At 40.3% G+C, this 21,485-nt stretch overlaps 1 protein-coding gene and 1 long non-coding RNA gene across 3 annotated transcripts in view; one reads left to right on the top strand and one right to left on the bottom strand.

The window, feature by feature from the left end:
* Positions 1 to 11,749, top strand: part of MTAP (methylthioadenosine phosphorylase) — a 44,230-nt gene extending 32,481 nt beyond the window's left edge. Inside the window, exons 6-8 of the mRNA XM_059411553.1 lie at positions 3,572 to 3,811; positions 8,107 to 8,229; positions 10,823 to 11,749. Coding sequence (XP_059267536.1) covers positions 3,572 to 3,811; positions 8,107 to 8,229; positions 10,823 to 10,861 — 402 coding nt within the window. The 3' untranslated portion in view covers positions 10,862 to 11,749. The remainder of the gene's footprint in view (positions 1 to 3,571; positions 3,812 to 8,106; positions 8,230 to 10,822) is intronic.
* LOC132024694 (uncharacterized) overlaps positions 1 to 21,485 on the bottom strand; it is a 33,901-nt gene that overhangs the window by 2,891 nt on the left and 9,525 nt on the right. For both annotated transcript variants that reach the window (XR_009406281.1, XR_009406280.1), the window contains one exon: positions 5,995 to 6,319. This is a non-coding gene — a long non-coding RNA (uncharacterized LOC132024694). The remainder of the gene's footprint in view (positions 1 to 5,994; positions 6,320 to 21,485) is intronic.

Here is a 21,485-nt window from a genome sequence, read left to right as displayed (position 1 = left end):
TCAGAAGCAAAGTCTTTCAGAAGAAATCTGAAGCCAGGACTTAGGGAGAGCCTTTTTAGATAGACTACTGCTTGTTGATTCTCTCTGATTTGTGTGAAAATACTTTTTACTTATTTTTTTTTAATGGCAGGTTAAGTTTGTATTTGAGTATTTGGGATATATATGTTTCTAGGTAATTATTAACAGAATATATCAGAACGTTGCTGCTAGTCTTTCCTTGGAACGCAGATCTGTCCACGTAATACATTTGCTTTCCGGGGGTAATTAGATGTGTGTAAAATTCTTGTCCATTTCTAAATGGGGGTGGCCTAAGAATAGGCCTGAGATCATGTACCATAGAAAACACTGAATTCAGGTACCAGCAGTAGAGGGGAGGGAGGGGAAATACTAATGATGTATGCGGAAACATGCAAATGTGGTGGCTTGGCAATTGGGGATCATTTCCAATAGCAGTTGGCCTCCCTTGAGACCACTTTAACTCAGCTATTCTTGGTCTAGCCAAGCCAGGGGGGACCCCCACCCTCTCCCATGTAAGACTAAAAGAATGCTAGCAAAGGCGATTTAAGAAGTGGGACACCTGGGTGGGAAATGAGAAATGGGGCGCCTGGGTGGCTCAGTTGGTTAAGGGTCTGCCCTCAGCTCAGGTCATGATCCCAGGATCCTGGGACTGAGCCCCACATTGGGCTCCCTGGTCAGCGGGAAATCTGTTTCTCCCTTTGCCACTCCCCTTGCTTGTGCTTGTGCTCTATCTCTCTGTCAAATAAAAGAAATTTTAAAAAGAAAATGGGGAAAATAAGCCTTCGGAATATAACTTTATTCCTACCTACTCTGAAAGAGATTTATAAATATTGTCCAGAAATGTAGAGTAGATGGTGCTGCCCCTTGGCGATAATCACTTTAACTTAAAACATTCACAAAGTACATAACGTACTTTTGTGTGCGGATGAGAAAGGATTGTCAAGGTGAATTGTCAAATGGTGAACAAGATTTCTGCCACATATGTTATATATAAGGAGGTAAATATGACAATATCCACATGCAGATAGAATGTTTTTAGAAAATTTACCCAAAGAAGCTTGTGGTTTCCCTTGGGAAGGTGAAATGGTTCCCCAGAGCCTGGGTAGAAAAAACATTTGTCACATATGTGGGGTTAATATTTTGTCCCCGTCACTTCTACCCCCAAAATATTTTCACCTCTAATCATTTTAGGAGGTAATCGGAAGCAATGTCTTTCAGAGTCTAGACACATAAATATATATAGCTTGGTGGTCTGATACTGTTAATATATTTGAAGGATGGTGGTAGACTCAGGAGCTCCATTTAATTATTGCTAAAAACATGCAAATGAAAGCATGTTTGCCTCAGACCCACAGATCTCTCAGCCTGTGGTTTGTATTACTGATAACATGATGTTGGAGCTGTCTGTTCTTGTGGTTGTGGGGGTGCAAAGTGCTGGTTCAAGTGATAAGACCCCATGTCTTACAGATGTGGTTGGTCCACATCCATAATCCTTCACTTCCTTTTCCTCACCATCATGGCACCCCCAGCTAGGGGGATGTGAGAACGGAACATGCCACAGCCCAGTGTACAAGGTGGTTGTGGTATTCCTCCAGTCATTTCTGGAGTCATTGGTCAAGTTTGGCCAAAATATATGGCTTGGTTATTCAGGATTTTAAAAGACATTGAATGAAGATGAGACTGGGCTGGCTATATTTTAATTTGGGGGTGGGGGAGGGAAAGGTGAAGGATAAGTGATTTAGGCCCTTGAATTTATAACCTGTACTCAAGGGGAAAGTTTTTATTAAGCATAATCTTATTTTCAGCATACATAGTATAAATAAACATGATATAACATCAACTTACACATTGTCTGTGATTTGTCACACTTCTAAATTTGGTGTTGCCAAGGCTCTTATTAAAACTGTTTCTCACATTGCTGTATCATAGTGAAAATTATTTTTTAAAAAAATAGGTTAATTTGCTTATGTGGTTCCAACATGTGCAGGCTAGACTTTGGCCTAAATTGGAGCCTTTTATTGACGTTGAGTCACACCATTTTATATATAAAGTACTTCAGGAATCTTTGCCAGTTATTTGGCAAACAAGTATAGAAGGTGCCAGGATTAGTAATTGTTAGAAGAGTGGTTTAGCTTTTATCCAGTGTTTACAGTGTGCCTGACGCAATCCTTAGCTGTATTATTCTTTAGCTTATTTAATCCTCACAGTACTTCTGTAATACAATCTCATTATTCCCATTTTACAGATGAGAAAATGAAAACATACAAAGATTAAGTGAATTTTTGGCAGTACTTAAGTGGGTTAACAGTTAAATTTTTTTTTTTTTTGAATTATAAAGGAATGTTAAAGCACAGGCTAGAAATTAAAGCCTGAGAATTAGATGTGTGTTATTAATTAGTCACTGGAGAAAGTGATCAAACTTTTATTTTTTTTATTTTTTTAAAGATTATTTATTTATTTATTTATTTATTTGATAGAGAGACAGGCGGGGCGGGGCCCAATTCGGGACTCGATCCCGGGACCCTGGGATCATGACCCAAGCCGAAGGCAGAGGCCTTAACCCACTGAGCCACCCAGGCGCCCGTGATCAAACTTTTAAATAATTAAAACCCATGCGTGGCCTTGCCATTAAAGTAAGATGCCATGATAAGTTTATCCCTACAGAGAAAAAACCAGCACAGTCCCATTCTGTTTTTGCCTTTGGGAGAGACAACAGGCAAAAGAGATTATGAAGAAATCAGTTTCTTTGTTCTGGAGGTGGGGAGATTGGAGAGAGAATCGTAAGCAGGCTCCACACCCAGTTCGGAGCTAGCCACAGAGCTTTTATCTCATACCCCTGAGATCATAACCTGAGCCAAAATTAAGAGTTAGACACTAACCAGCTGAGCCACCCAGGAACCCCCAAAATCATTTTCTAATTAAAAAAAAAGCTTCAATAAAAGTCTTTAGATTTTGTGTTAAGACCAGTCAGGAGCTTGGAAATCATTCTTAACGTGTCTTTGAGGAGATGTGAATAGGATTGGCACCTTATAAGCTCAGCCTATGGGGTAAATGACTCAGACTCAAGTCCCTGTTCCCAACCCAGCTTAGTCTCTTCAAGCTGCTGAGGAATCACTATTTGCTCTTGTAGCTGTAAACTGTGTGTGCAAGGGCTCAGGGGAACAGGGTTATATGATGGGGTGAGGATCTAGGAAACATCCTTCTGTGATCTTCCAGGCTGTCTGAGGGACTGCAGGTACTAGCCATTTGTCAAACATGAGGGGGGAAAAACCAAAATAGTTGGGGTGCCTGAGTAACTCAGTTGTTAAGCGTCTGCCTTCAGCTCAGGTCTTGATGCCAGGGTCCTGGGATTGAGCCCCGCATCCGGCTTCTTGCTCAGCGGAAAGCCTGCTTCTCCCTGCCCAATTCCCCCTGCTTGTGTTCCCTCTCTTGCTATCTCTCTCTCTCTCTCTGTCCAATAAATAAATAAAATCTTTTTAAAAAAAAAACAGCAAAATAGTAAGCTGTTAACTTACGTTTGTATGTTTTGAGTTTGTGGTTCTTTGTTTTCTAGGTCCTCATAGAGACTGCTAAAAAGTTAGGACTCCGATGCCACTCAAAAGGGACGATGGTCACAATTGAGGGACCTCGTTTTAGCTCCCGGGCAGAAAGCTTCATGTTCCGCACCTGGGGAGCAGATGTTATCAACATGACCACAGTTCCAGAGGTGGTTCTCGCTAAGGAGGCTGGGATTTGCTATGCAAGTATCGCCATGGCGACAGATTATGACTGCTGGAAGGAGCACGAGGAAGCGGTAGGTGGAATTCTCTTCCCAACATGTACGGCTTGGGTTTCCGGGCCCTGTGGGAGCTGTTGAGAGAGTGTCTTCACCATTTGTTCTCTTGTATTAGTTCCAGAAAGTGCCTTTCTGCCAGGTTTTAAAGTCAGCCCTGAATATATGGTCAGGTATTTTCTTTATAGTTCTCTTTTAAAGATACAAAGATCTCCACAGAGAAGAAAAAGATACTTTTATCCACAGATAAACAGTACATCGTGAACATGTAGGTGTGACGGGAATCATAGTGAGATTGGGCCTTATTTTAAGGATGAAAGTGTGTTTTGGTTATAATTTCCTTATCATGTGCTACTGGTTATTGTGTGTGTTTTCATTACCTCTGCCTGGTAAGAGTACTTTCTCTATTTAACCTACCATGACTGCATGATGTTGGTGTGGGACTGTGACAGCAGAGAGACAAGCCTGTGAGGAACGACTATTTTGGGGCTTTTTGAGGGTTAGTGAGGAAGGGCAGAGATAAGCCAACCATTGTAAGAAAGCTCAGGGCTATAGAGTTGGTATGGTGAGGAGCACATAGCCAGTTGACCCAACCAAATATTTGAAGTCTGGGAAGCCTTTCCGGTGGAAGGGTGGTGGGAAAGACAGGCACACTTGGGTGGGGTGGAGAGGAAGGAGGGAGACAGCACTGTGTAGACCATGTAAGTATTTCACAGGGGAGGTCAGTGAGGGGTTCTGGGCTGGAAAGATACCGATGTCTAGCTGGTATGTGAAGACACTGGACCACTTCAGTCAGGCTTCCAAAATAAATATGTTCACTGTGGAAAACTTCAAACGTCAGTAAAAGGAGAAAGGCTAGTATAAGGAACCCCCAGTTACCCATCATACAACGTTACCAGCCACAGCCAGTCTTATGTCCTATATATGCTCCTATTCACTTTTCTCTCCCCTGCCGTCATGATTTTGATGTATTTTTCCAGGAAAAAAAAATGTTTTTCCAGAAGGCCTTTATTAAAAAATTAAATAATAAAATAACTACAATACCACTACTGTACCAAAAAATATTGATATTACTTCCTTAGTATAACCAAATCCAGACTGTTTACATTTTCCTTCTTGTCTGACATAACCTCATACTCCTTATAATCCACATATTGCATTTAAACGATCTGCCTCTTAAATCTCCTTTCATCTAAGATTCCTCTGTCTTTTCACTCCTTGCATTTCACTTGAAGGAACTGGATCATTTGTCTTGTCCGGGGAGGGGGGTGGCACCTGGGTGGCTCAGTTGGTTGAGCACCTGACTCTTAATTTCAGGGTCATGGGATTGAGCTCCCTGTCAGGCTCACCACTCAGCAGGGAGTCTGCTAGAGATTCCCTCTCTTCCTGGCTCTCTGCCCTGCCTTCTGCTTGTGCGTGCGCACACACACGTACCTTCTCTCAAATAACTAAAAATCTTTAAGAAATAAAATAGAGGAAGGGCCAAAATTACAGTCAAGAGGTTTTAAAGTAAAGAACAAGTGTGGGGTTGTCTGTTGTGAGCACATTTATGGAAGGTGACCTCTTCTCCTTCCCACCGTCTCAGAGCGGCTTGTTGCACTGTCCGTTTTCCTATAAAACAGTAAGATACCCTTATTGTCAGTCCATCTGTGTATATGGAGTTTGGTTGGACTTGAACACAGTTCTTTGTTTTGTGTGAATACCTTGTACCGACTCCTCAGTGTAATAAATTTGTTGCTGACTACTGGGGTATTTTGTGTATAAGAAACTTCGAGATCCTGACACAGCAGCATCTGGTCTTAACTTCACAGCTCTGGTCACCTAAGGGACAGCTCAGCTTCATGGTGTTGAGAAGCTGCTTCCAGTTAGTAGGAGGCTCCAGCCTCTGCCACTGCCAGAGAGCAGGTTCCTTCCTGCCTGTGGCTTTCTGCTCAGTCTGGTGACACCTGTCTCCTCTGCAGAGCACATGGTGCTTCCTTTACTACGTGAGGTTTGGAAAGCTGTCAGTTGGAGCCACCTGAGTTGAAAGCAGAGAGACTGAGCTGTTTGTCAGCGGTAAGGCATGAAGGCAGATAATGATGCTTAGTGCCACAAGGAAAGCACAGATGCAGGTGGCGTCATCAGCCAGCCATGCATGTCACTGTGCTTTAAACCAGATGTGCAGCTTGAGGCGGTACAAAGATTTTCGAGTTGAAGACACCCACCTTCAGATTCCTGTTGCTCCATTTACCTGGAACACTGGGCACATTCATTGATCCATTTACTCTTCGGTGGGATGGAGCCTGAGGTGAGGGGTGGAGGTTGTTTACTTACAGTTCTGACCTTGCAGGATTTCTGGGAGAATGGGACCAAATCCTGTATGTAGAGCAGCTCCTATAGCTTCTGTAGTTCACATGGCCACTATGATGGATGGGAGAGGGTGTGCGGAAATGTTTGAGAACTTGACATGTGAACTGGACTTTCAACAGAGGGTTTAGATTTTATTGTGAGGAGGTTAGTACAACAGGCATTTTGGGTGGATCCCAGCACCTGGAATAAAGACAAGAAAAAGAGATCAGAATCTGTACAGAAATACCAGTCAAAGGAAGGGGTGCCTGGGTGGCTCAGATGGTTAAGCGTCTGCCTTCAGCTCAGGTCATGATCTTAGGTCAGGTATTTTCCCAGGGTCCTGGGATCGAGTCCCACATCGGGCTTCCTGCTCAGTAGAGTCTGCTTCTCCCTCTCCTTCTACCCTCCCCCAACTCTTGCACTCTCTCTCGCTTGCTCTCAAATAAATAAAGTCCTTAAAAAAAAAAAAGAAATATCAGTCAAAAGAAAAATGTGAAAAGTATAAGGAAAAAAAAAATAAATACAAGGTAAATTTCTTGGGTGCTTCATGAGCCTGCTTCATGAGCCTGGAAGACTGCTTCAAGCAAGCCTCTGCATGTTCCTGGCAGCTCCCATCTGGTGACTGCATTGTATTCCCACAGTGATGGGACTCCCACCTGCTCCACTGCTCATCAGTTTTTTTAAACACACATCAGGTTTGTGGGATGGATCTGGACTTTATATAAACTCCAGGAAATAGAAAGGTGTAATATTTGTGCCCCTCAACTTCAGATACCCTTGAGGTGTGGCAAGTACTCCACCTCTGATCATTGATTTTATATTCACAACTTTTTTCGACATCCTTATGAAGCAATTTCAGTCACATACAAAAAGTCAATGGACAGTATGAGCTTTTATGAATCAACATCCAGCTTCATTTGTGAACATACCAGCTTAGGGCCAGTTATATTTCATCTGGACTCTGATCCATGATTTTAGCCATAAACATCTAACATAACCACCTTATCATTGTCACATACCAGCAGTAATTCCTTAATACATCAAAGCATAGTTAATGTTTCTAGTTATCTCAAGTATCACAGTTTTTTTACTTCCAAGTGTTCTGAAAAGAAACTGTCCTCTAGAGTTTCCCACAGGAAACCTTTTGGATCACTGAACTCATCTCCTTGGGGTAGTTTAACAGATTTCTCAGTCCTCTGTATTCTTTGTAAATTGACAGCTGGTTCCAGAGATTTGATCCAATTTAGATGTCAAAACTGGTGTTCAGTTTTCCTGTCAGGAAGCTCATTAAAGTGGATTTTTTGTTTGGTTTGGGATTTTTGTTGTTCTGTGATGTTAGCCACCCATCCATTAATTCACTGGGAGCTGTAGAAGTGATAATACTCTGATTCCAGCATTTCTCTTCAATAACTCAAAGTCTTCTCAAGAAGAGCCATGTGCTGGGGCGCCTGGGTGGCTCAGTGGGTTAAAGCCTCTGCCTTCGGCTCAGGTCATGATCCCAGGGTCCTGGGATCGAGCCCCGCATTGGGCTCTCTACTCAGCAGGGAGCCTGCTTCCTCCTCTTTCTCTCTCTGCCTGCCTCTCTGCCTACTTGTGATCTCTGTCAAATAAATAAAATCTTTAAAAAAAAGAAGAAGAAGAAGAAGAAGAGCCATGTGCTTATCTTATGATTGGTTAGCCAGTGTAGGAACAATTTTAAGACTGGAATCCATTTTTCTATGGACAGGAGGAGAATTGGCCACATCTTTCCAGACCATGCTAACACATTATACATCTGAGACCGTGTCTTTTCAGAGATGTCATTGGGTTTCTCCTAAGACCTCCCCGGCTGGGACCATGTCTGCCTTGAAAAATGCAGAACAGGTGTTCAGGGGATTGGAATTGGCATAAACTGACTTTATGGATCAGGAATGAACTCAGGAAAATGTTCTGTGGAGAACGGTAGGATGATAAATTGCCAGTAACGTCCTGTGCTGTTGTTTCTCTAGGTTTCGGTGGACCGGGTCCTAAAGACCCTGAAAGAAAATGCCAATAAAGCCAAAAGTCTGCTCCTCACTACCATACCTCAGATAGGGTCCATGGAATGGTCAGAAACCCTCCATAACCTGAAGGTAAGTACCCTCGGCCATCTGCAAGCAGACACTTGCACAGCTGCCTTTCTCTCTTACTTGCATTTCACCCTTGGGCCACTCGTCTTGTATTTTCTACTAGTCCAGAAATTCTCTACAAGTTTTCATGCTCTTAACCACCATACTAACCAGTGTGAAATTGAGTAGTTACATATTTGGGCAAGTAGTGCAAGTTGAGGTGGTGAGAGTTTTACTATCTAGTCTGCTAACCTCTTAACATTGTCCTGCTTTGCAGGGCATCCCTAAATAATGCTTCAGGAGGTTGAGAGTGCTTGTTCTGTACATGGCTTACATTGCTGACAAAACTGCTCTTTGGCAAAGTGTAGGCAGCCTTTAAAGCCAAAGCACTAATAGGAATACCAAAACGGTGCCAAGGAATGTCTGCTTAGTGTTGACATTGTATCAGACTAAGACAGTGATTAATGATAAACATTGGTAGCTTTTCAACTCTAGTATTAATTCCCAGAATATAATTTAAACTGAGTGCTAAAGCTCAGAGATACATGAGCATCTCTGGATTATTTGGATATTTTGTGACTCTGTTGATTAACCACGTTGGATAAGGTGTTGCCTCAAGCCAGTTAGATATTACATTCCCCTAGTATCCAGGGAAGGTAGCCAGCCTGTCCTAAGGTCTAGAACACACCTAGACACTTGGGTCTTATGACAAGTAGTTGAGAGATGATTTGAAAAGTTCATAAAAGCCCTCCCTTGCCTGAACTGCTAACCAGCAAGGAGCCATGGAACGAGAGCCACAATTTTAGTATGATGAAGACACTGTGTGATGGTCAGTGATTGACAGCTGCTGGGCACTGAGGAGCCATGATTTTAATTGATACCGAATGCCTAGTGGAAATGCTGCAGCCCAGCTAATTTCAGACTATCAATACAAAACCACTGATAGATACAAAGAGCCGGTTGTCACAAGCAGATACAGCAGGCTGCAGTACTCCTCCATGTAACAAGGTATCTCTCAGCTCTATGCCCTGGCCAAGTCAAGAATATTGGAACTTGTATTCCATCTTTTCCCACTAGACTTAAAGTCCCTAAGGGACAGGAAACACATGTTTGGTTTCAGCCTATAGACCTAGAAGCTAAATGTTTTTTAATGAGTAAACGATAGCCCCTCTTTCCCCCATGAAGTGTTTCATCATAACTGAAATACAGGCAAGCCTTATTATAATTATGAAGAAAGGGGAAATAAATTAATTTCTAAGAACTGAGGAAAGTCAGTTTAAACTGCAAACTGGTACATTGCCCTGAGTGCAGTGTAATAGAAACAGCAGAACGTTAGCCTGTCTAAATAAGCAAGCTATTGATTATAGGAACTGTGACTCATACTTTGCTACTGCGAAGGCAATTGTCACCTGCAGGTTGTGATGGGCTGTTGTGGTTTTCTTTGTTTGTTTGTTTGTTTGTTTGTTTTTTTAAGTTTTTCAACTGACCCCATTTTAACCACAATCTTTTTTGAATTTAAAGATAATTTCTCAAGCAATAAATTTATTGTTTCAGCTTCATTTTTAAGTAAAAAATGCTTGAATGGGGTGCCTGGGTGGCTCAGTGTGTTAAAGCCTCTGCCTTCGGCTCAGGTCATGATCCCAGGGTCCTGGGATCGAGCCCCATCAGGCTCTCTACTCAGCAGGGAGCCTGCTTCCTCCTCTCTCTCTCTGCCTGCCTCTCTAACTACTTGTGATCTTGTCTATCAAATAAATAAATAAAATCTTTTCTTAAAAAATGCTTGAATGGTAGAAATTCATGTTCTCCTTTCCTGTGAAGTTACTGAAAGTATGTAAAAATAATGTGTTTATGTATGTATGTATTTTTAAAGAGGGTTAATGTGTATAGCTTTCATCAGATTCTCAAAGACATATATGATCTAAAGAAAGAAAATGAAGAATTGCTACTCTAGACAATACTGAGACTCACGGCCTCCATTCTGTTGCATTAAGGAACACCCTACTAATAATCCCTTATTCTGGGGTATTCTGGGGTAGCATGTTCAGTCCCCTCTACACTGAAATGTGTATTATCCATTCACTCATTTCAGAAACACTTAAGGGAGCACCCACTATATGGTCAGCCATGGTTTACAAAGATATATAAGACTTAGAGTGATGAAGAGGATCCTGTTATGTTTAGAGATACAAATGTACTAAAATTTCAAGGATTTTTATCCACTGGCATAAGGTGAATGACAGAGGTTGATTTACATTAATCCAGGCTGGAGGTTGGTGTATGAAACATATCCTAGTGAGGTGAAAAGGGGTGGAGGTCCGTGAGAATCTGAACAGCCCTCTTGAAATAAGCACAACTCACTCTACAGGAAAGGAGAGAGAGGAACTAAGAGTTAGGGGCTATCACTAGTCCCACATGTCGTTGGTTGCTTTTAAAGTTTGGTGAACTTGAGAATTTCCTGGGGAGTTTATTGAATGTGTGTATACCATGACTCCTCAGTCTCTGAAATCAAAATATGATTTTTAATTAAATACTCCTGGCGATTATCCTGATCTTCAGAATCCCTACCTACAGCAGATGCTTGGTTAAATGTGACCTGTGCCTGTTTTCTTCCTTTTAGAATATGGCCCAGTTTTCTGTTCTATTACCAAGACATTAAACCAGCATGGCTGCGTAGGTGACAGGAAGACTTCCTAATTTGAGTCATTTGAGAAATTTCGGCTTAACTTGGAAAAAACATGGAAAAGGCATGCAGCCCTCCTACCCTTGCCTGCTAAGGAAGAACATGATAAGACATGCATGTATCAAAGAAGCCTTCTCGAAGGCTTAGACTGCTTCGGAAATGACCGGTAAATGTGGAAAAATTCTGACCCTTCAGGAAAAAAAAGATAAGACCCCACCAACCCTTCCCCCAGTAAATTTGTAAGAATAAGGTTTGGAGGTAATATCCAGTTCCTATGTTACCAAGGAAATACAAAGAAGAAATGGGAATTCTTAGGCTATTTATTGGTGTTACTATAAATTTGTAGTCTTTTTGGAGGGCAGTTTGCTAAAATGTATCGAAAAACTTAAAAATACTTATACCCTTTGTGCTGGTTACTCTAGGAATTTATCTTTAAAAAATTATCAGAGGTACAAAGAATTATATATAGGGAAGGACCTCTAATATACCATTAGTTATAATAGTAAATATTCAGAACAATCTGAATATCCAACAGTTGGAAGTACCTTACAGCATAGCTCTAATTGGGTTGTGAAGAGCAAACTGAAGATCATGTTTTCACATAATATTTAATGTCCTAAAGAAATGGTTGCTCTATAATACAAAATGAAAAAAGGAAATGTGCACACATTTTGCATTGCTAATTTTGTTTTAAAGTTCTACATAAATCAGAAAAATATCAGAAATGGATATATAATCTTTTGTTACTGTACTTGGGGTTGGGACACTGAATCATTTTCATTTTCTTTATATTTTTCTGTGTCTTCACATTTTTCTACAATGAATATAATCAAATAATAAAGTTGTCTTAAAAATAAAAAGGTCCAGTTCTTGAAAACATACTGATGTGAAGCAGAATTTAAGATGGTAATTCTAAGAAGAGTTCTGTTTGAGTTCTGTCTTCAGATTGTGTTAAAAAAGAGGATCATTAATAACTGTAGAGTGAGAACGATACTTGGGCCTGCAACAACTTGAGAAAAGCTGGGTGTTTAATCATCAGAGAGTCTGAAACTATAAAAGACTAGACATATATGCTAGTGTGTCAGGTATTTTTTAAATTAATATTTGACCTTTGTTTCTACTTTTTATGCATTAGTGAGTTATTTTACATGCGTTAGTGGTTTGGAGTGTTTCATAAAATGGAAGTTTGCTTCTTCCTCTGCTTTTTGTTGTTCATTTTATAGGATTGTGTTTTGTTTTCTCTCACAGGGAGATCCTTTTTTTCCCTCAGATTTAAGTACTATTCACTGTGGTCTATTACTGGTCCTTTAGTCATATAGCCTATCTGTTTAAAGAGTCTGTAAAGTCAATGTTTTATGTCTAGGAGACTGTCTTAGAGATAATAAGCTGCTAATTGTAAACAACAAAATAAACCAGTTACTCCCCAGCATTGATATTGAGCTGTTTGGGTTACATGGGATTATGAGTCTTGCACTCCCCAGCACAGGGATCCAACCCTGGTCACACATTAGAGATACACAGATGATAGAACAGGCCTGAATTCAGGGCTTCCTGTCACTGTAAGCCCTGCACTACTCTGTAATACCATATGTACCTTCTTTCCTTCATTCTTAGTACATTTCTGAGGATGTCAAGGCAAAAACATGTGGGCATTTTTCTTGCTGCCTTCAGAAAATACAGGTCTCTCTGATGGCTTTCAGGGATGTCTTTCTTCTTTCAGTAGCCTTTTCTAGCAACCTAATTTTCAGACTTCTCATATGGAGTATTTTTCTGTTTTGCTGTTTTTACCCATCAGCCACTCCTTAAACAAAGCCAATATAATCATCTGGATACCTCTTTCTTGAGGACTTGGCTGAGCATTTCTTCCTGGATTGTGTTTTACTTACATCATCTTTAACTTTTCTTTTTTAAGCTATACAATTAAGGGAACACGGCAATCGGTTTGAGTATTTCAGTTTCCCCAGTGGATTATGGGCATAATGGAAAAGTTGTAGCTTAGGGACTTAGCCCTTTGGAATAGTGCCAAGTTATTGAGAAGTGCATTTGCATTTACTTAGAAAACTTTATTGGTAATGCATTGTTTTGCATTGTTTTTTCCTAATTTTGTGGATGAAACAGAATAGTTCATATGTAGAGTGTAACCAAAAAAGATGGAGAAGGCTGAATACCAAGGTTATATTTGAGACCTGAAATGTTTTGCACATCAGCCCCAGTCATTCTGGAGTTGTTTGTAATAGGCAAAAGCTTAGGAATGGCTAAAATTCTCAATGGTGGCATCTAAATAAGGTACATCAATTCAAATAAATGATGCATTATCTTTATGCAGTAGTATGGAATCATGGCTGGTTAAAGTGGAAATCAGAAAAATATGTGGAGTGAAATAAGAATGCAGTTCAGATGTGTGGATAGCATATTTATGCTTTATTTTCCTAGAAAGTTTCTGATAAGAAACTTAGTAATAGGGGCTGCTGGGTGGCTCAATCAGTTAAGCATCTGCCTTCTGCTTAGGTGATGATTCCAGGGTCCTGGGTTAAGCCCAGTCGGGCCTCTTGCTCAGTGGGAAGTCTGCTTCTCCCTCTTCCTCTGTCCCTCCCTCCCTCTCATTTTCTCTTTCTCTCAAATAAATAAATCTTAAAAAAAAAAAAAGCATAGTGATAATCTCTGAGATATGAAGGGTGTGAGCACTGGGAAGATCATAACACATAAGTAATGGTTAAATAAATTGAGTATCTCTAACCATTGAAAGGAAAACAATTTCAAATATTTGAAAGGGCTCTCAGTTAAGGACTTCCCCATCTCCCTATTTGATAGACCTCCATAAAAGCAGGAACTTCATCTTTTCCACTTGGGATCTTCAGTTCCTTGTACTCAGCACAAGTTCAACGAATATTTGTGTACATGAGAATCAAATCCTCTTTCCTCTGTGACTCTCACCTGGTCCAAGACCTCACTCTAGTGGTTGCCTACCTCTCCATGCTCAAATTTTCCCTCATTGTATCATTTCTTCCAGGGCAAAAGTTTAAAAAAATTTTAATTTGTACCTACCCCATTAAAAAAAAAATTCTTGGACACAAATCAGTGTGCTCTTTGTCTTACTGCTTTGCCTTTCATTGGTATATAGCTCCCAAAGATCTCTTCTGTCTCCAGTTCCTCTTCCTTGTTTCTTCAGTTCACTTCAATCCAGATTTTGCCAGCACCCCACTTTCAACACCGCCACTACCACTGTCAAGGTCACCGCCTTACTAAATCTTCTGGTCAGTTCTGAGACTTCATCTTTCTTTTCCTATCAGCAGCATATGATACATTTATTTAATCCCTCCCTTCTCCTTGATAAATACTCTTCACATGGCTTCCAAGGACACCACACTCCATTTTCTTTCTACCTCAGAGGTTGCTACTCAGTCTTTTCTGGTTCTTGCTGTTCTCAGATCTTTTAAAGTTACCTGATCCAGGCCTCAAGTCTTGGACTTCTCCATCTTCACTCATTCCTCAGTGACTTGTTCCAGTCCCCAACCTCCCACCCCCACCCCCAATCTCTCTCAGCACTCCCTCATCTTGGTTGTTGGCAGTTTCATCCTTCCAATCCCTCAGACCAAAAACATAGATTTACTGTTGACTCTTCAAAACCCACATTCACACTAGGAATCACAGCACATCTCAAATTAGATGCTTAATTTTTATCAGCAATAATCTGATCTGTATTAAATTTTATAAATTTTACTATGAAAGGTAGATCCAGGCGTGCCTGCGTAGCTCAGTTAAGCATCTGCCTTCTGCTCAGGTCATGATCCCAGTGTCCTGGGATCCAGGCCCACATTAGGATCCCTGCTTAGTGGGGAATCTGCTTCTCCCTCTCCTGCTCCCCCTGCTTGTGCTCTCTCGTGCATGCACTCTCTCTCTGTCAAGAAAAAAAGTGGTTTCTGCTCTGGACTTAATAAAATCTATTTTTTAGATAATTTTTAAAATTCTTTATTTGACAGTGCAAGAGACCACGAGCAGGGGAAAAGAGAGAGAGGGAGATGGGGAGAGAGAGAGGGAGAAGCAGACTCCCTGCTGATCAGGGAGCCTAATGCAGGTCTCCCAGCATGCCAGGATTATGACCTGAGCTGAAGGCAGACACTTCACCAACTTAGCCACCCAGGCACTCCTAGAATCTATTGAAAAAAAAAAAAAAAAAAGGAAAGGTAGATCCATATACACAAGTCATTGCAAGTATATTGAAACACCAATTTTTAAATTTCAGTTGAATTAAAATCATATACTAAAATTATAAATTCAGGGGTGCCTGGGGGGCTTAGTCAAGCAGCCAGCCCTTCATTTCGGCCCAGGTCATGATCTCAGGGTTGTGGGATGGGAGTCCAGCAGGAAGTCTGCTTGTCCTTCTCCCATCCCCCGCTCACTCTCTTGTCTCTCAAATAAGTAAAATCTTAAAAAAAATAAAATTATAAATTCAGTTTCTCAATTAGCTACATTGCAAGTGGTTGACAGTCACACATGTCTAAATGGCTCCAGTATGGGACAGAGCAGCTCTGAGACCTCAGGTCCAAGCCGGCTGGTCTCCCTCTTGTTTCTGCCCTTTGTTGTGTCTCCACCTGAAAGACTCTGGTCCACCACCACCCTCCTTCTTCTGGCTCACTGGCTGGCTGGCCTTTCTCTGTGTTCCCCAAACACCCTGTTTTGTTACAGTATTTGTCTATTAAAGTTCTATTGTAGTACTTGTCACACTATAATTGCTTGATTCATTGTCTAATTAGCATAGTAACTGACACATAAACATTACTATATATATTGGTTAAATATATAAATCTGTGACACTTCTGCCTGTGGAGATTTTAGTCATGCTTCCATTTCCAAATCACTTCTCCCTACGCCTAGAGTTTGGCTCCTTGTAACAGTTCAGTTCATGATAAGTATCATAGCGTCCTGGCATGGCAGAAACCAAAAGTCCATGTTTACCAAGAAAGAAATGAATATATTTACAGATATTATGTTGGTGCCTTAATGAATGTTACTAGAGCCCTCTACCTGTTCTCTTCTAATTTCCCAATTTATGTCCCCTTGCTATCTTAGAGGTAGGGATTAATCAGGGTTTAATATTACTTAAGGGTTTAAGATTACTACTACTACACTTCAGGGTTTAAGATTACTAAAATGGAAGGAATTAGGAATTCTGGGTACCGAATTTTGAGTTAACAAAAAAGGCATATAAAATTTATTCTGATGCCTTGACAATTACTTACATCCTTCCCTTGTTCATCTTGTCATGTAATTTGTCTTCCCAAGGAGACTATAGGTTTCTTTTTTTTTTTTTTTAAGATTTTATTTTATTTATTTATTTGACACAGCGAGAGAGGAAACACAAGCAGAGGGAGTGGAAGAGGGAGAAGCAGGCATCCTGCTGAGCAGGGAGCCTGATGAGGGGCTCGATCTCAGGACTCTGGGATCATGACCTGAATCGAAGGCAGACACTTAAAAACTGAGCCACCCAGCTGCCCCTAGAAACTGTATATTTCTACAAATGGTAGACTGATTCCTAAGGGCCTGGCCGATGCCTTACATTTAATGAGCAACCAGTAAGGGTGCCTTGGTAGCTAAGGTGGTTAAGCGTCAGCCTTTGGCTCAGGTCATGATCTCCAAATCCTGGGGTCAAGCCCCATGTCTGGCTCCCAGCTCAGTGGGGATTCTGCTTTTCCCTCTCCCTCTGCCTCTCCCCTTGCTTGTGCTCTCTGCCTTTCTCTCTCTCAAATGAATAAATAAAATATTTTTTAAAAATGAGCAATCAATAAAAAGTTGTTTTTACCTCACTCAGTAAGCTGAACACAGAGAAATTGAACAGCTGATCATATCAGCAGGATCTTGAGGAAATAATTTTTGAAAAAGTACAATACCTAAGTGTTTTAGAATTCAATACCTAAGTGTAATTTTAAAAATGTGTGAAATGTGTGCTTGATTTCTTAGGTATTTTGTTGCAGAGCACTTTTTTTTTTTTGAAAATAAAAACAAAAGCATTTGATGATTTCATTTAGGGAAAATTAACAGGAAGTTGTCAGTGTTTTCAAACGATGCCCTCAGCTTTATAGATGATTCAGGTTTAAAAAGTCTACACATCGGAATGTGATGATGCATTCATTAACTGCTCTTTTTGACCTCATTTTAGTTTACAAATTCCCTCCCTGTAAGAATCAAGATCACAAGGTTAAAGCAGGAAGGAACAGGAAAGTCAATTCCAAATGTATACACAAATACAAAGAATAGTAATGAACCTTTATCTATTACCCAGCTTCAAGAATTATCATCTCATAGCCAATGTGCTGCTTCTATATTCCCACCCCCTATACTCCTCCCATGTGATTTTGAAGCATTTCACATACACCATATAATTTCTTCCATGAGTATTTCCATGTTACTTCTAAGGGGTAACTATTTTTAAGGGAGCCACAATTTCATTAGTACACATTTGAAAATAAATTAAAATTCTCTCATGGCACCAAATATGCAGTGAATATTCAAAGTTCAAATATCTTGGGGTGCCTGGCTGGCTCATTCAGTTAAGCGTTTGGCTTGTGATTTTGGCTCAGATCATGATCTCGGGGGCATGAGATCGAGCCCTCAACAGGCTCTGCACTGAGTGTGGTGCGTATTTGAGATTCTTTATCTCCCTCTCCCTCTGGCCCATCCCCACTCAAATAAATAAATAAAATTTAATTATATAAATCTTAATACATACACAGAAAGCATTTCATAAAATTTAGTAATCAGTCATGGCAAACAAGTTTAGTAAACAAGAAATTCTTTAGAATTTAAGAATAGATCAGATATATACTATGAAATACATACTGGATAAATGGTTAGAAACAAAGCTGTAAGAAAAGAAAATATAAGGAAACAATGAGACTCTATCTTAAAATACCAGGCAGATTTTTAAAAAAACTAAGTGAGCACCTGGGTGGCTTAGTCGTTAGGCATCTGCCTTCAGCTCAGGTCATGATCCCAGGGTCCTGGGATCGAGCCCTACATTGGGTTCCCTGCTCAGTGGGGAGTCTGCTTTTCCCTATCCCGTTCCCGCCGCTTGTGATCCCTCTCTCACTGTCTCTCTCTCTCTCTCTTTTTGCCAAATAAATAAATAAAATCTTTAAAAACAAACAAAAAACAGTACTAAAGGAAATTTAAAATATAGTCAATACAATTAAAAACTCAAAAGAGTAATTCAGAACATTAGAGTTGGAGAGAAAATTGGTTAGCTGGATTAGAAACTAAAAATAAATTCAGAATACAGAGAGAAATTGAGATGGAAGACATAGCAGAAGTCCCAGTATAAATCTTACTGGAGAGGATACATGTTCCAGAAAGAGGAAATGAAGAAGATGGGTAGCGTTCCTCTGACTCTCAGCATAACAGCATAAGGAATTCTGTGGACAATCTCACCAGCAAAATCAGTGAAAATTATTTCAAAACAACTAATCAAAATTTCTGGATATGGCTGAAGAACACTTGGCAACAAAATAAACACGCATCCAAGAGAATTTACTAGAACATACTAGGAAGGATGGCCATCTTTAGTATTTGAACTGAAAAATATGCTTCCCCTTTCCTCCCTTCCAGTTCAGCAAGATGGAAACTTTTTACTTTAGACAGGTGCAGCCAAGAACACAGAGTTTCATCTTCCCTTCATCATCCTTTCCAGATGGAGAACTATCATCCCAGGAGGGGCAGGATGTCAGTATTTCTCATCCTGTCCCCCACCTGTCTACAACTGAGGTTATGTTAAAGGCAAGTGTCAGTGAGAGATGATCCAGCCCCTGAGGAACTCTACTTTGTAATGTGGTGTTACTGGGAATACAGGGACACTAATCATCCTTCCCTCAGCCTGTAACTTAGGGAGAGTCAAGCAAAAAAAAAAAAAAATAGCTGAAGCTACTGCCCTCCCATCCCCACAACCAACCACCACCACTGGCATTCAGCTCCTCAGCTGGGAGTGTCATTCAGAGAGAAGCTTGCCATTATTCTTACTTCCAGCTCCATAGCCATAACTTAAAGAGATTTTGCCTTGAAGAAGAGTAAGTAATAAACCAGAGAACTCCAGCTCTTTACTAAAGGAACTGCCTTCATTTGCAACAGAGTGTGGAGAAGGTCAGGCCTAAGGGTGCTCCTCCAAAACAGTGAAGGTAGTAGTAAAGGGCAATTTGGATGATCGGGAAGGGAAACTTGGATGATATTGGTAGAATCATTTGGCATATAAGCTAAAATGGACCAGCTTATGGTCCAGGAAAAACATTGCTGACAGAAGACTGTCTGGGATCAGAACAAACATCAGTAACCAACTTCAGAACTACTCTTTCGAAGGAGTCCCAATTTCATTGGTATAGTTTATAAGCATGTGTGCCCCAGCGTATTATTGTAAGCAATTAAAAAAAAAAATCACCCCGCAATTAGTTTAACAGCTGGGTATGACCAGGGAAAGGGACAACCATAGAGAACCTTGAAAAAAACCACTGTTGGGAACGCCTGGGTGGCTCAGTCAAGCGTCTGCCTTCAGCTCAGGTCATGAACCCAGAGTCCTGGGATTGAGCCCCACATTGGGCTCCCTGCTCATCGGGAAGCAGAGAGCCCAATGGGGGGCTGCTTCCCCCTCTACCACTCCTCCTGCTTGTGTTCCCTCTCTCCCTGTCTCTCGCTGTCAAATAAATAAAATCTTAAGAAACAAACAACCACTATTAACCCAGGGTGACTGTGCCCATAACCCAAGGATATGCTCTCTAAAGAACAGTATCAGAAGCTTACTGGTGCAAGAAACAAATAGACTCCAATAAAATAAGGTGTTACCAAACTAATAAAGAACAATAAGGAGCAGCAGAGGGGAGACACCAGTATTCAGTTTGCTGCAATATATTATCTAAAGTGTCCTGATTCCAATAAAAACAATTAGTCATGCAAGGAAACAGGAAAGTATGACCCATATTCTGGAAAAAAGCAGACAACAGAAACTGCCTGTAGAGCAATCAGATGTCAAGTTTAACAAAGTTTTCAAAGTAGCCATTATAAACATGTTCAAAGAACTGAAGGGAACCATGATTAAAGAGTTAAGACGGTATGATGAACACATTGCAGCAAAAAGAAGATACCAATAAAGGGATAGGAATTATTTTTTAAAAAAGGAAATTCTAGAGTAGAAAAGTACAATGACTAATGTGAAAAATTCACTAAAGTGGCAGCAACAGTAAATTTGATTTAGAATAAATAACTAGCAAATTTTAATAAAGTTCAATAGAGATTATACAACCTGAAGAGCAGAGATAAAAGAACGAAGAAAAATGAAGAGAGCTTCAGAGCAAAATAAACCTACAGCAAGATGAAAGGGAATAGATCAGAATGGAAATTAATAAAACAGAATAGGAAAAAATACAGAAAATGAATTAAAAAGCTGATTCTCTGAAAAGAACAACAAAATTCGCAAAACTTTAGCTTGATTAATCAAGACGAAAGAGATGGCATTCAAATTGCTGGAATTAGAAATGAAAAATGAGACATTACTCTTGTCAGAGAAATAAAGAGGATTATAAAAGAGTACTATGAACAATTCTATGCAACAAATTAGATATTCAAAATAAAATAGGCAAAGTCCTGGAAACACACAAATTTCTAAATTGACTTGAGAATAAAAAGACAATCTGAGTAGGGGCGCCTCAGTGGCTCAGTGGGTTAAAGCCTCTGCCTTCGGCTCGGGTCATGATCCCAGGGTCCCGGGATCGAGCCGCGAATCAGGCTCTCTGCTCTGCAGGGAGCCTGCTTCCTCCTCTCCCTCTCTCTGCCTACTTGTGATCTCTGTCTGTAAAATAAATAAATAAAAATCTTTAAAAAAAAAAAAAAAGACAATCTGAGTAGACCTACAGTAAGAGATTAAATAGGGGTGCCTGAGTGGCTCAGTGGGTTAAAGCCTCTGCCTTCAGCTCAGGTTATGATCCCAGGGTCCTGGGATTGAGCCCCACATCAGGCTCGGCTCAGCAGGGAGCCTGCTTCCCCCTCTCTCCCTCTGCCTGCCTCTCTGCCTACTTGTGATCTCTATCTGTCAAATAAATAAATAAAATCTTTTTTAAAAAGATTAAATAATAATAGATATAGAAAAAAACATCTGACAAAATTCAACACCCTTTTGTGATAAAACTGTCAATAAACTAGGAATTTAGAGAAAATTCCCTTAACATAATAAAGGTCATATATGTATAGCCCACAATTAACATCAAACTGAGCAGTGAAATATGGAACGCTGTTTCTAAAACTGAAAAATCAGCAAAAAGGCAAGGATGCCTATTCTTTCTACCTCAATTCAACATAATACTGGAAATCTTAGCCATCGCAATTAAACAAGAAAATAAAAGGCACCCAAATTGGAAAGGAAGAACTAAAATTATCTCTGCAGATGGCATAATCTTACATGTAGAAAACTGTGAAGACTAAAACAAAACAAACAAACCCCCCCCCAACTATTAGAATTATTAATTCAGTAATGTGGTATGATACAAAGTTAATGTAGAAATATCAGTTTGTTTCTATACACTAATGGTGAACTATGTAGAAAGAAAAAGTCCCATTAGCAATTAGC

The sequence above is a fragment of the Mustela nigripes genome, chromosome 9 (assembly GCF_022355385.1).
Source record: "Mustela nigripes isolate SB6536 chromosome 9, MUSNIG.SB6536, whole genome shotgun sequence".
In the NCBI taxonomy this organism is placed as follows: domain Eukaryota; kingdom Metazoa; phylum Chordata; class Mammalia; order Carnivora; family Mustelidae; genus Mustela; species Mustela nigripes.
The sequence above is the reverse complement of the archived record's forward strand: the minus strand, read 5'-3'. Positions and strand labels throughout refer to the sequence as shown.